The following is a 15201-nucleotide window of genomic DNA, read 5'->3' as shown; positions in this document are numbered from 1 at the left end:
TGTCCGCTCTTTCCGAGGAGCGGACATCCCAGGAAAATTCACCCTAAGGTCAGACCGTGCAGTGCTCAGAGAAGCCGTAAAAGACCTGCTTCTCAGACTCTGCAGTCCTCAGTTAGCATGTTAAATGTTAAAGTTCATGACAGTACAATTAGAAAAAGACTGAGCAAGTATGACTTGCTTGAAAATGACCTAAATTTGAGTTCCACCTGAACAAACCACAAGATTTCTGGAACAATGTCCTTTGGACAGACCAAAGTGGAGATGTTTGACTATAATGCACAGCACATCGGCACAAACACCTCATACTAACTGTCACAGATGGAGGTAGAGGTGATGGTTTGGGCTTGTTCTGCAGCCACAGGAGCTGGGCGCCCTACGGTCATTGAGTTGACCGTGAGCTCCTCTTGGTACTAAAGTATTCTAGACTTAAATGTTAGGCAATTTATTTAATAGCCAAAGCTTGGTTGAAACTGGATCATGCAACAGGACAATGATCTCAAACACAGCAGCAATTCTCTAACAGAATGACCAAAATAAATAAATAAATCAGGATGTTGCAATGATCCAAGGTCCAAACTTCCGGCTGATTGATGGTTTGAGTGCTGTGGATAAATTAATGCCTGTAAACCTCAATAAAATAAAGTAATCTTGTAATGACAAGTGGACTGACAAAGTCATACAGAAAACAATTCAGCTTCATGTTATTGTTGCTGACGGTGCTTATTGAATCATGGGATACACTAAAGTGGCCCGTGTTTAAAAACAGCTTTTGTGTTTCTGTCTGTCATCAAGTTTTGTCTCCTCTCTCATGCTTATTTCTGTTTATTATCTGAGGTCTGTCTATGTTCGTCCTTTCTGTCTTCACTTTCACTTCACCCCCCCGAGAACATGGCTGACTCTCCCTGAGCCCACTGCAGCCGGAAGGACTGTTGATCGTTGGTGAGCTCTCTCGAATATTCTGGGGTCTTTACCTTACAATAAAAATCGCCTTGAGATGATTGTTGTTGTGAACTGGTGCTATATGTTAAAAAAAAAAGAACAAAAGAATTGAATTGAATTGAATCAACTGCCTGCAGGCGAGGGTGTTTAGGGAACACTGGTTACAGGGTCTACAGGTAGCCTGAATGTGAGATGCTGAGAGAGCACTGGAAAGTTAAAGCATTGGCAGACAGCCTGAAACTCACAACCTGTAAGATACACGATACATTTATCTTACTTTCAGCTAAAGAAAAGTATGTGCATTGTCCGGTGGCTGTGCTGCTATCTGAATATCAGCCAAACAATATGAGCAAAAATGAGCAAACCTACACTACATAACTACAAATGACTTCTAACTTGTACACAGTGGATCATTATTGTGGCTCATTCCGACTTTGCAGCAACACTGACCTGAAACTCCTCTCGAAGCTGCGAGGAATTACTCTGAGAATCCACTCGCAGCATCTCTTTGTAAGTGACAGCAAACTCATTCACCAGGATGGCCGTCTCTCCACACAGACACGCCTCTAGAATAGCATCATGGATAAAGATATACTGCTCCTGAAAAGACAGCAGGTGACATAATTTAGTTCATTGTTCTGGCTTTTGAATAACACATCAAAATATGTTGTCTGAAGGTTGTAAGCAACCAGATGCTAAACACTACAACTGAAGCAGGTTAAAACAGAAGCAGGTGAGAAACGTAAGCAGTTGTAAATAAATAATCAAACAATAGTCAGAATGGGAGAGATTTTTCATAACCCGCCTTGTTCTGAATTAAACATGTGCTTTAATGTTAGTGGTGTATCAAGGCCGCTGGAGAATAAATAAATATTTATTTGTAAACAAACACATGCAGTGCGCATTTAATTAGTGCGCCCCTGCAAATAGCTACAAATGCAATAAACAGCCAAGTCAACGTTGGATTTACATAATAAGAGGTAAAAATGCAAATGATGTGCACATCAAAGAACAGCACGTGCCTACACAGCAAACTGACAAACAGACATTCTTTTCTCTAAAACTTTAGCCGTGACCTTTACATACATCTAGAAGTGGGAGTATGGAAATGTACCCCCCTCACTTTTTGAATTCCCAAACAACAGAAGGAAAAAAAAGGAATTTTTACAAGCTTGGCTTTTCTGGGAGGGTTTGAGAAGATTATATTAAGGACGGAGATGTCATGTCACCTGCTAATTATGTGAGATATACAAGAAATTGTGATTTCCTCGGCTGCACTGCTGTCCTCACCTCAGTTTGAATCATGTTGATACGTCGAGAGCAGAGGGTTTTGACGCAGTTGTAGATATCCACCACGCCCTCACACTCGGCCATGTCCAACATGACATCCAGCACAATGTAGCAGCCGGTGCGACCTGCCCCCGCACTGCAACGGAAAGTCCATCTTTTATAAGGAATTGTGTCTTAAAACATTAAAGGAGCTGTGCATAAGATATGAGGGACCCATTGGCACAAATGGAACATAATATAATCACTGTGTTATAAATAAGTAATCAATATTGTTTAAATGGCTAAGAATGTGACAGATCTGCCCAATCTTCTATATCTACAAAATGCAAGTACATGGGTCAAAAGTTTACATACACTCGTGGGCATGAATGTCATGTTAATTCCTTTGAGTTGTTCTTTTTCCAGGTGGGAATGACTGTACAGCATACATCTTTGATGGCTTTAAAAAACAAGAAATGGCTGCACATGCTTGAATTTATTTTGGATCTTCTCTCATCTACACAGGGTCAAAAGTAACATATAGGCTGAAATATAGACAAAACTCACCAAACTCTTTTAATTATTGGTGGTTAAGATTTTACAATGTCCCTAAACTTGCCTATTAACTTCTCATTAGTGATCAGGATGGACTACAATTCAAATTATCTCTTTGCAGTATAAAAAGGATTTGTTTGAAAGGAGTCACTGTACTGGCCGATACTCAAAGCAATGGGAAAGTCTAAAGAACTCTGTGAAGATCTAAGAAGGTGAATTGTAGATTTACACAATTTGGAAAGGTTTCTTAGAGCCATTTCTAAATAACTGCATAATACAAGATCATCAGATCAAACAAGTTATTCGAATGTGTCACTACTTTTCCCGGGTCTAGAAGAAGAAAGTTGCCACCCCAGAGGAGAGAACATTAGGATGTTCAGGAACAACTCAACCATTAAGACTCAAGCCTACATGAACCATGAACTGTAAACTGCTGGAACACCACAGTCAATGTCCACATTGAAATGAACTTTACATCACCCTGCACTGTGAAGTTGTCAGACAAGAATGAAGCCTCTGCTCCAAAATTGTCACCTTCAAGCTCAACTGAAATTTCTGACTGCCCACATGAACAAGCCAAATGCCTTCTGGAGAAAGGTTTTATTGTCAGACGAGACAAAGATGAAATATGTGGCCACAATTACAAGTGATATTTTTGGAGGAGTAAATGTGAGACTTTCAAACCTAACAAAACTGTACCAACTGTCAAGCAACGTGGTGGTAGCATCATGCTCTGGGACTATTTTACTGGCAGTGGTACTGGCAGATTGTAAAGTGGAAGAAATAATGTAGAAGGAGGCTTAAACTTAGGCTTAAGTCCTCCTGCGCCATTCGGCACATTGGGCGGCAAGTCTCCGCCAGCGTAATCGGTCAACTGCAGCTGCTTCAGCCTCATCCCATGCAATATCTAAGGTGCATTGATCATTGATGAAAGTCGTCCGCCAGGTTGTTCGGGGGCGGCCTGGCTTGTGTCTTGCGAGGGGTGGGTTCCACATGATGGCAATCTTGAGCAGTCGATGTGGGAGGTGGTGTAGAATGTGACCTTCAAAGCACATACGCCACATGAGGGGGACGTGTGGCAGTCAGGCGGTGGATTTCTTCATTGGTGACATGAAGAAATCCACCACGATAAGAGACCTGCAGGATCTGTCTTAGCCATCGTTGTTGGGCCACACTGAGTCTTTTGGCGATTTTGGCTGATGCTTTCCACGTCTCACAAGCGTAGATCGCGGTGGGTATGACAGTGGAGTTGAACAGACGAATATCAGTCGCCAGGTCGATCTTTGGAGTCGGCCAGATCGGCTGGAGCCGCTGGAAGACCGCACCTGCTTTCGCAATCCAACATACAACGTCATGATCAGCATCTCCGTAACTTGAAAGGATGCTGCCCAGGTAGGTGAATTGGTTCACCTCCTCCAGTGGTTGACCTCCAAGAAGGAGGATCAGTTAGGTCAATCAGTTCTTCATCTCCTGAAGGTGGAGGAGATGAAGAAGGAGGACTATCTCCAAATTTTCCAACGTCACTTCAAATTAACAGCTTAACGGTTGTACCTTCCAACAGGACAATTATCCAAAACACAGATCAAAACTGGTTTTGGAATTAAGCTTCCCAAATGGCCTTCCCAAAGCCCCGACCTCAACCTCAACTCTGAACAGAGAAAATTAGCTGACTACACCTAAAAGTCGCACCTCTGCCAGGAAACCAACCAATGTAATTAACTCCACCACTTCTAATAAATGAATTATGACAGAAGCTTCATCATGCCTACCAAAGCATCTTAAGGAGGTACAACTTGCTAAAGGCCATTTAACCAAGTATTATATTTGACCCTGAGAGCATTAGAGAAACTCAGAGATAAATTCAAACTTGTGCACTCAATTCTTGATTTGTAAAGTCATTAAATATGTTTGCTGTACAATTATTAAACCCCTGAAGAAAGAAAAGTTCAAAGAAATTCTTAAAAGCCCCAAATTACCATCACATTCAGGCCCATGTTAGAGTGACACATAGATATCTTACAGTAGACTGCAGTTGTTTAGCGAGAGAGAGAGATTATACATATCTGTTACACTGAAAAAATGTCATAACAGTTTTTATAACACACAAAAGTTGCTCATGGTTAAGGTTATCAAAACATATATAGCACTTGCAAGGCATTATGGTACCTGCAGTGAACCACAACAGGGCCAGCATCCGGTGGCGTAGAAGCTTTAACCCTTCGTATAAAAGCCAACAATCCAGTGGCGTGATAGGGCACCCCATGTTCAGGCCAGGATGTGAAGTGGAACTGACGTACCTCGTGCTTGGTCGAGTATCCTCTCTTTCAACAGAAACACAGTACATGTTAGTAATTCAGGGAAAAAACAAAAAATGCTAGCAATAGCCTACAGGCCTTGATCTCGCAGAAGATACGCTACAAACTATTCGGAGACTTTTTCCCTCTGTGTGATAGATGTGACAATTTTTTCTGGTTCAGAGTGAGGACACGCAGGACATTATTTACGCGGGGTGTTAGGTCCTCTAGGACAGTTAGGCCTCTGGGCCCCACATGTTAGGAGCAGCTGCAATCTGACAGACGTGCAGAAAGGAATTACTAAGGCTCTAGGGAGCTCAAGGAGGGGTAGCAGCTTTCTCTTTTCTTCTGGGAGGCTGCTGCAGTCACGTCGCAATTTCTTTTTCCATACAGAGATGACAAAGTAAAGCAATGCAAAGCAAAGATTTGTTGAAGACAGAAATCCAAAAAAAGAAAGTAAAAGAGCTATGAAAAACAAGCTGTCACCAGCTCGCAAACTCATGCCGATTTGAATAAGCAGCAGTTTGTGCCCGTGGAGAACGACTGTGACAGTGTGATGATAATGCTGTGTTTGTGCCACTGTCACTCCAGCACTGCTCTGAGCCCTTCCAATGAGAGATCCCCCAGGAGATTGACAGGATGGAGGCCATCGGGGGCACGGCACTGTAACAGCTATGCTGGAAAGACAGCAGGGGCATCCACAAAGCTACTGGTGTTAATTCCTCTCAGTTTAACTCATGGACCTCGTGTCCATCAGCAAACCCCATCTAGTATCTAATCCCTTCTATTAATGCTCTACTTCTAATCCAAATTCCTGCTTCACCAGGTAACGTGATTAAGTTGCGTTTACATTGGTGAATCACAGAAAGAGATGGAGCAAAAACAGAAGAAATGCAAAACTCACCCTCTCCACAGCAAAGGTGCGAACTGTGTATTCAGCGAGTGTCTCTGTCTTAAGTAGAGTGATTTTGATGTCACCATACATCTCGGTGTCCTCTGGCCAATATTTGCAGCATTTCACCTGTTTCAAAAACGCAAAGGGGAAGAGTTAAACTGTAGAAAATGTGAGAATAGTCAGTCTGCAGAAAGAGAATAGTCAAGGCACAATCTATTTTTTAAGTTTTAAACTTCTAATTCTCCTTTTATATGCTATCAGCATGTTAACAAATGGCTCACTGTGTTGCATGAAATCACTACCCACACTTTTATTGAGTGGATTAAGCGGGTTGGTTTATGGTTTTGTGCACAAGCCATGCATTTATAGACTCCATCATGAACCGACGGCTCTCTGCTGAATTCCCACTGACAGGCAGCGCTAACTCAAGCAAAAGATCATTGGATGTATAAGATCTTTCTCAAATCTTTTCACAAAGGACACTGGAGGCTCAGTCATCTTTACTTCCTAAAATGAAGAGTAATGGACTGAAGGCTTAAGTTAGGGTTTGTTAGATAAATCTAAGAGCCCCCCTAGCATGTTTCCTCATGTCAGTATTGGATTTCTAGGGACTAAAATCTTTCCTGCGACATTCGAAATGAAAGCAATGCATTTAGAGAGAACGCATAATAAAATACTACTCTTTAAAAACACAACCAAGCCATTTTCAACAATTCATTCCAAAGTAAAGGAGATAATTGTAAAATGCATGAACATTATTCAAAATAATGAGATGATAATAATAAACATGAAGTACTCAATTTCATGGTTTAACGAGAATAGAAATATAATGATGTGAAATTTAACAAGTTGAAAATGTTTGGGGGGGGGGGTCCACACTTCAAATGATGTGGAAGAAAAAACTAACAACCTGTTCTTTTGCAGATATTTTATCTTGGAGAGTAAAGAGAAGAAAAACACAATAATCACATAATGACAGGGACATAATGAACAGCAGGGCAGTAATCTTCTTTTTGTACCACCACCCAGTACAATGGAGGTAATTCTTTTTAATTTAATGGACGTGTTATTTGGATTCAGCCACACAGACCACTTCTCCAAACTGGACAAACGACTACTGTGTCATTTTAACCATCCGCCACAGTATATGTTTCTCCCGGCTTGACTGAAAAGGCTGGAATATTTAAGGTGGGATTTAAAGTAACTATGTTTATGTGAGGTAGAAAATAATACTGCTGAAGTATAGCAAGCAGAGTGTGTTCACAGACATCAGCTCTAGATTTGTGGCCTGGAATGCTGTGTATATTCATTTGCAAGAATTGCAGTTTCATGATGTTGTCATTACAGACAAATGGGGGATAATCCATCCAGCAATCCTTTGAAATGCATGCATTCACTGAAAAACTCCACAGTAGCACACAGAGACAGATTTGTGATGATTTCTGGATATGGTACAGAAAGTTAAAGCCATCTTTAAACAGTTTTGGCAAAGAACTGACTGAGTTCATTTATAAAAGAAAAAAATACAATAGGACTTTTGGTCCATCCTTGGGCAATACTTTAAATATATTGTTTCTGTCAGATGCGGTCAGCTGACTCTTAACACTCTGAAGCTACAAATTAAAGTTAACTTACTAAAAGCAACAAGTTGCTGTTGATGTGTGTTTACAAAGTATCCTTATATTCATCCCAGCTGCCCTCTAGCTAACAGAACCAGCCCAGTGTTGGAGCAATAGAAGTCATCTCTGTGGCAGAAAAAAGCTGTGGGTGCACTCGGCTTCAGAATAAAGCAAACACTACAACACAATAACATCAGTAAACTGCACGCTGAAGATTTCTAAGACACATCTTGAAACTTCATTTATTTTAGAAGATCTTAGTGATTTTAGTGATCTGAAAAAGTAAATCTAAATGTCTGATTGTCACTTGAAACATTCAGTAATTTATCTTTGAACCATCATGCAGCAGTTTTTCTTAGATTTATAGTGTACATATTATTGATTAATGCAATCTGCACCACCCTTACACAATGTCAGGCTTTTTTTTAACTAACCTCATTTTAGCTTTTCTTTATTTTTATCACTGTTGTACATATCAATTTTTGAGCTCTCCCATAATGACCCTTACTAGGTGCCTGTGGCACAACTTTGCTGTTAATTTATTGTTTATTGTAGACTGTACTATGCTGCTGTAACACAGCAGCAGGCTAAATGAGGGATCAATACAATAATCTACCAATCTAATTGTTTTGGAGGTAAATGAGACAATTATGGTAGCATACAGTAAGTTGCTATCACCAAGCCAAAGTTAGACATGCAGGGAAATATTCTCTTTTGGTGTTTTGCAGCATTATCTTGGCATGAAATTCCACAATAAACTGCATGTGAGTTAAATACAGGGAGTTTAAATAAATCTACCAGAATCTTTAAATAAATCTACCAGAAGCAGATGGCTGGCTTAATGACATAAAAATGGAAGGAAGGAAACAATTCGCCTGGTACTGTCCAAACAAAGGCTGAGTCACGACAGAGTAAAAATAGGATGGCAATGTCCTTGTGATTAGGAAAGAAAACAAAATAAACAAAAATGGTGACTGCACAAAGATTTCACTGAACCTTTGTTGCATTCGGTGACCTATTACAACTTGTAACAGCGACCAACTGGCTGCCCAAAGGTTGAGCATGCAACACCCTCGACCTCTGAGCAACTGCTTTCAATCACAAGGCAATTGCACGGGTCACCGGGTGGGAGGCAACGTGTCTCCAAACACTCATTTTGCAAATTGAACTGACTGCAATCAATCTCAAATACATCGGTGAAAGTTTGCAGATAATTGGCATGGAATTTATAAATGCAGACAGATTGCCAACATGTTGCAATCAATCTAAGTCAATCTGTGCTTCTCAGCAGTAGGGGACTGAATTCAGCTGATTGTATTCTGGTTACACGTCCAGATAATGCTCACTCTCTCTCTCTCTCTCAGGTAGAGCAGGTCATCTACTAGGTTGGTGGTGCAATCCCTGGTTGCTCCAGGATATACCAAATATCCTACGTCAAGACACTGACCCCTAGTTGGTCTTTGATTGTTTGTGATTGTCAGCAAGTTGTATAAAGCGCTTTGAGTGCTCAGGTAGAGTAGCAAAGTGCTATTTAAAGACCAGTCCATTTCTCATATAAAAGCAAGGTTGTCAGGGATGTTATTCTCCACTTAAATCACCATCCAGCAGCAACTACCTATTTGTGGAGGAGTTTTTGTTTCAGTTATGAAGTTGTGACTCAATCTGAATGTAAATAACTAAATTTGTCTTTAATGTGACTTTCTGTTTATATTGGAGGCAACAGATTTGTATTTGTGTTGACGTATCACAGTTAATTGCCATATTAAAACAAATATACTGCACGTAATTGCCAACTTTCCCCCATTTATTTGCAAACTGAGCCTGCCATTTTATCGTCTTGACGCAGCAAAGCTACTTTGATGATGGCAAGTGACTGCCAGTGGTTGCAGAGCTGGCCCCTGTCTTCAAAGCAACCATTTCAAAGGGCAACGTTGCACTTGGCTCCAGTAGTTTTGTCTCCCGTGCGACTGTAGCGTAAGCTAACAAAGTCTGCAGGTCAGCACCTCTAAAACTAGTCATTTACCATACATTTAGTTTAATCTGTTCAAAAAGCTTGCAATTCACCAGATATTATCTTTCTGCAGTACTCGTTTTTTTCCAGTCAGTGCTAACTCACCACTGCCTGGAGCACAGTGCACCGAAATGAAAGTGGTGTTGATCATCTCTTGTCCACTTTCATCAAAAGTGTTTAATTGCTCCTTTCACAGGCTTGTGGTATCACATCATCAATAAACCATTACAGCCTTTAGGCTGGAGTTTCCATGCAGAGCAGGGTCGCAAACGCATGAAAAGCCTTTCATATTGACACCAAAAAGTCCCCTTATGATAAATGTGGTCTTTTTCTGAACACTGATTGGTGACAGGGATGGGGGAGGAAAGGGAGAGTGTACATCACTTACCCTGCCAACCTCCACCAGCTTAGTGATCATGACGATGCTGAAGCAATTTTCCTGCCACACCATCCTCCAAAAATCATAGAGAGTCTCCTGCTTAGGACCTAGTGGGAATAGGGAAGAAATAACAGAGAAAGAGACAAAAATGGCAGCATCAAAGCCTGCCCTCTCAATAACGGAGTTTCTGCTGTGAAATTTTGTATTATTGCGACCTAAGTGTCCTTTCTCAGATGGCAGGGTACTGATCTTTCAAGATTGTGCCATCAATAAAGTTATTGGAAATTCCAGGCAGGCAGAAGGGAAGAGGCAATGGGTGACAAAACAACAGCAGTAGCTGATGATGAAAGCCCGGGGGACCGCCAGTCACTCACCAGGATCTGAGCAGGAGACGTTTAGGAAGTGAAAAACAACTTTAAAAACGGGGATCACGAAGGAGGAAAAGCTCTGAAACAGGAAAGCGCAGCTGACATCTTCTTTCTTTCCTTTACGTTTCATCTGCCTCTATGTCTTTTTAACAGACGGGAAAAGAAGGTGCGGGTGGAGGATGAGCAGACCTTTAGTGATTTTGTGATGGGAGCTCCCTAGAAACTGGCTCCTCCTAAGAGAGACCGCTCATATTCCTGCAGATCCCAAGTGACCATCTGAAGCAAAAGTGCGTTTGAGCGACAGCGACTGAACTAAAGGTTCTCTGCGTGACAATGAACACATCGCTCCACATGTCACAGAGACTAAGAAGCTATAATTAATGTGTTTAATTATTCAACTCTACCCATAATTAATTCAGTGACTTCCCTAACACAGGCTTCACGGCTTGATAGTCACACTATCACCTTTGAAATTGGCAGAGAGATGGTTTTGGCAAGGGACTGTGCATGAGTAGGCTCATTGGCTGGATCATCTTCAATTTATTAAACTTCAACAAAAGGTACTCGCTGTACTGAATTCACGCACACACAATTACACACCACAGCCTTGCCGGGATACTCACCCTGAGTGGCGATGAAGTGGTTGGATCGATGGTAGCCCTGGAACAGAGAAGAGGGATGACATGCTGAGTAAGCGATCTGCACCATAGGCACAGCTGTATGGGTGTCTCTCTCTCTCTGTGCTTCCCTCTTCCTTCCCTTGTTCCCTACATTCCCCTCTGTAAAGCCTGGTTTCTGTCTAATTCGTCATTGCTGTCTAACCTACTGACGACTCCAGACCGCCTCTTTACCCTCGTTGACTCCGCAGACACGTGACGAACACGTGCCGTTTCTTGAAAAACTGCTGACATCCCTAAAATAAGCTATTTATTCAGCTTGTCAGGCTAGCTAAGCAAACAATGCCTGAACCCCTGTGACAGTTTAATAAAGATATGATAAAGAACCTACAGGTGTGGATTTCTAAATTTCAGGTGTCCGGTTTATTTAGCCATCTCTCCCTCAGAGTGCCTACTCATAAAATAAATCCATTTTCGTTGGAGATGCTATATGCACTGGGCGACGAATTAGCAACCCAAGAGGAAATTTCATCGTGAAATTCTTCCACTTGTCACAAGCCATACAGCTGGATCCGTGTCTTGCACACGTTTCACATAAATGCACGACACCAGCAGTCTTCAAGAGGAAAATCAAAAGTACACAGCAAAGTTTTCTGAAAACCTTTATATCAAAGGATGCGACAACCTTTGATATAGATGACAGACATTTTCATATGGCGAGTATGGGTTGAATATGAATGAACAATGAGATGTCACCTCTACAGCCTTGAGGGGGATAAACATGACAAAGACCACCTGAGGGACTTTGAAGCATAAACCCTTTTCAGGATGAGCAAACTGTTCAAAGGAGGTCCTCCTGGAAATAAGCACTGCTTAGCTAACCTTTTAAACGAAAGGAGACAACTGCCTTGAGATTGTATGAAAACATCAGCCAGAAAACTGCATAGATGGTTCCCTGTTTGCTGAGAGGAGCAGCTGGAATGATAATTGATGCTGCAATTACTTGACTTACAGGAGTCCGTGGAGGGGGAGAAGGCAGGTCAGGAATAATCTGAAAAGACTGCCAAGCCCACAGGCTCTCATCAAATCAGTATGATGAGGCAATCCATGTTGATAACACTATTTTTTATCTTTTTGCAGAGGGCATCTTCGTAATATTTTGAGTCCATCCACATTGCTGACGGATTGCTAAACTGAATCGCATCCACTCAGATAAATGTGGACATGTTTGAAATGGAGATGGATGACCAGTGCTGTGAGGCCTGCTATCCACAATTTCTCAGGCCCTGGCCAAACTCTATCAGCATGAATGCCAAGCTTTCTCCATATGAGACGGTTGCCATAACAACCGAAGGATCCTCCATCCAGAGAGAGGACACATCTCTTTGTGGTTATTAAAAATCATGAGCTAAAAAGGGCATTTTTTTTGCATTTGATTGGTTTAATGCGCACTAACCTGATACACCCTGACCTTTGAGCATTTGTGGATAGAGGACAGTGGAAAGAGTAAGGGGGAAGGGGGTAGAGGGAAAAGGGGAAATAGAGCAATGGCAGGCAGAAGAACGAGCAGTTAAGTACTTACTTCCCTGTTAATCCGAATCTACAGGGTCCGAGGTCGAGGAAGTGGGGTGGGAAGTAGAAAAGAAGACATATAGGCTAGTTAATGAAAGAAGCTTTAGGAGGTATGGTTACAGACAGCAGGGGAGCCTGTGTGTGCATAGGTGTTGATGAAAGAACAGCAAGCTTCATCGTGTGTTAGTGCAATGACTTTGTGTGAATCAGTGACCTAAGGCCAATCCTATTTGATCAACTCTCTTATCTCTCAGTTGTGTTTTTGTTCAAATTAGTGATTTCTTTCCATTTGAATTTGGCTTTAAAATTATGCAAACAGCATTTTCATTGCATCTCACATTGCAACAGGTGAAAGGACAAAATTCAAAGCAGCTAGGAAGCTTATATTAGTACTCTGCTTATTTAGCATTTTGCTCTTGTTGGCAAATTCATGATGCACAGTTAAACAGGGCAGTAGTCCTACAGTTATTCTGCACAACCAGATAATGTCTTCTTTATTCTGCATTTGCTTTTATTCATGCACTGCATATAACACTTAACAACGGAATGTGGTGTGTTAGTCACTTATTTAGCCACAAGATTTCTGATACCACACTCAAAAATTCTTTTCATTTTCTAACTTTTAGTCTTTGGCAGTCAGTTCATGAACAAAGCCAAGTACAGCTGTGCTACCAATTTGCAATGAGGAAAAAAGAAAAGGAAAAAGAAAAGGAAAAAGCATTTTCCCTTTAGGTCAGAGCTAATTATGCTTAATATTTATCTCTTTAAAGCTTATTGGTGCACGCCTTACCTAACAGGACTTTTGAAACCCTACAGTCCAACCAGAGCACCGAGGTCTACGAAGCAACTCCTCTTGGACATTCTGAGATCCAGACTTTGAAGCAGAGTCTTTTCAGTGGTGGCTCCTAATCTTTGGAACAACTTACCTTCTTACATAAGAGCTGCACAGTGTCTCAATTATTTTAAAACACTTTAAAAAACCTATTTGTTCTCCCTTGCTTTTGGGTCTAGTTGAGCGAGGCATCTTTTTTTTCATACAAAAACAGCCTTATTTACCTGTTTTATTTGACTTATAGTGTGTTTAATTAGTGACTGTTTCATAAAGTGTATATTTTATATAGCTTTTAAAGCACTTTGGTTAACTGAGGTTGTTCAAATTAAGCTGAAGAAATAACCTAATTTAACTCTACAACAGTCCCAGTTTCTTGTGTGCCCCTTGGGACAATTTATCGACCACCACCCGCGACAGACCATTTCTAGAAAACAGACAACTATACCATTGTTAGAGAAATACTTTCAAATGCAAACAAGATTGGTTCATACTTTAATATTTCTTAGGCTTGATCATTAAAAAAGCTTTATTTGTGGGAAGTGAATGGGCTGAGCCAGAACCAAAACAACAAGAACAATAAAAAAAAGTCATGATTCACAGCAGTTGAGTAGTTTTCATTTAAATTAGTCCATATTGAAGTTTTCCTTTATACAGCCGAGCTCACAACAGAACTGAAAATGACTCAAGCAATATCAAATAAGGGCTTCCTCTAATTTCACCGTAATATACACACTAACACCCTTTTAACAGATTTAAATTCATAATTCACTGAGGCACAAAGGCAGACTGAGTATAATTTATTAAGATTTAAACACTAAAAAAGCATTTTTGCTTTAGTTAGAATATGTGATGACTAAGTTCAGTTTGATAAGACCTAATAACAGCCTCCGAGTGTTAGCAAGCACCCCACCAGATGCTATCAAGGTGCTGTCCACTGTTTGGTAAGTGTGAACATTGCATAACGTGCACATGCACAACGCTACTATCTGTGCCAGGGTTCATTACCAGGAGGCAGTCTTGAGTCCAGATGAAAGCTAGAAGGCCATTTAGACATGCACTCCCGTCCTGTTAATCTGAAAGCATCTGATCGTGTCATCTTCATATCCAAATGGAAACCCTGGACCTCTTTGAAATGCCTCCTAAGTGAATGCATCCAGTCACATCACCAGATAGGTACTATAAGATTATGACTACATCTTTATAAGTTGCTCAGATCATCACAGAATCCTTGTAAAAGTATAAACAGCATGAACTTAGTAACATTTTGAGCATTTTTTCTTTTCATTCAGAAATAAGACTCGTTTACGAGCACGATGCTGCCGGTACTCGTTGCCTTAAGTGTAACAAGTTGTTTGACTGTAAGACAGCCTTGCACATACTGAAGCCATAAGAAACAGTAACATAAAGGGGAATTAGATCTTTATAACACAATGCTGTCACGTTAACAGGCAGATAAAGCCCAAAAGTGTAACATATCCGATGTCTGAAAAGGAAGTGTACTGCTGTTAAGGATTTAACATTACACCACTGTCTGTCACTTTTTCAAACAACAACAAAGGCCCTCTCTGCACTGCCTGTCACCACAGAATTGCGTATGCATGCATATCTCAACACTCGCATCGACTCCTCGCATGACAGATGAGTGTCCTCCTTGTCTGCATATCCCAGCTAGCCATACTCGTAGGATTTGGCGCACATTTTTGGCTGCATAAGCAATCGTCATGAGGATGGGGAGAGAGGGTTAATAACACGAAGCGCAGTGTAATCATAGCTAATCCTGAAGCACCCGCAGATTCAGATTTTGCTAATCTCCTATTGATTAACTTATCACCTTTTTTTCCCGCGTGAAAA

The 15201-nt window shown here is 41.0% G+C and overlaps 1 protein-coding gene across 2 annotated transcripts in view; it reads right to left on the bottom strand.

Moving 5' to 3' along the window:
- The window catches only part of ptprub (protein tyrosine phosphatase receptor type Ub), a 185221-nt gene that overhangs the window by 15027 nt on the left and 154993 nt on the right, over nucleotides 1-15201 (bottom strand). For both annotated transcript variants that reach the window (XM_039619552.1, XM_031752528.2), the window contains 6 exons: nucleotides 10953-10989; nucleotides 9971-10068; nucleotides 5962-6078; nucleotides 4930-5084; nucleotides 2230-2365; nucleotides 1390-1539 (listed from right to left, as the gene is read on the bottom strand). In XM_039619552.1, coding sequence (XP_039475486.1) covers nucleotides 1390-1539; nucleotides 2230-2365; nucleotides 4930-5084; nucleotides 5962-6078; nucleotides 9971-10068; nucleotides 10953-10989 — 693 coding nt within the window. The remainder of the gene's footprint in view (nucleotides 1-1389; nucleotides 1540-2229; nucleotides 2366-4929; nucleotides 5085-5961; nucleotides 6079-9970; nucleotides 10069-10952; nucleotides 10990-15201) is intronic.

This window comes from Oreochromis aureus, linkage group 11 (assembly GCF_013358895.1).
Source record: "Oreochromis aureus strain Israel breed Guangdong linkage group 11, ZZ_aureus, whole genome shotgun sequence".
Lineage (NCBI taxonomy): Eukaryota > Metazoa > Chordata > Actinopteri > Cichliformes > Cichlidae > Oreochromis > Oreochromis aureus.
Note: the sequence above shows the minus strand (reverse complement) of the source record. Positions and strands in the feature narration are given on the sequence as shown.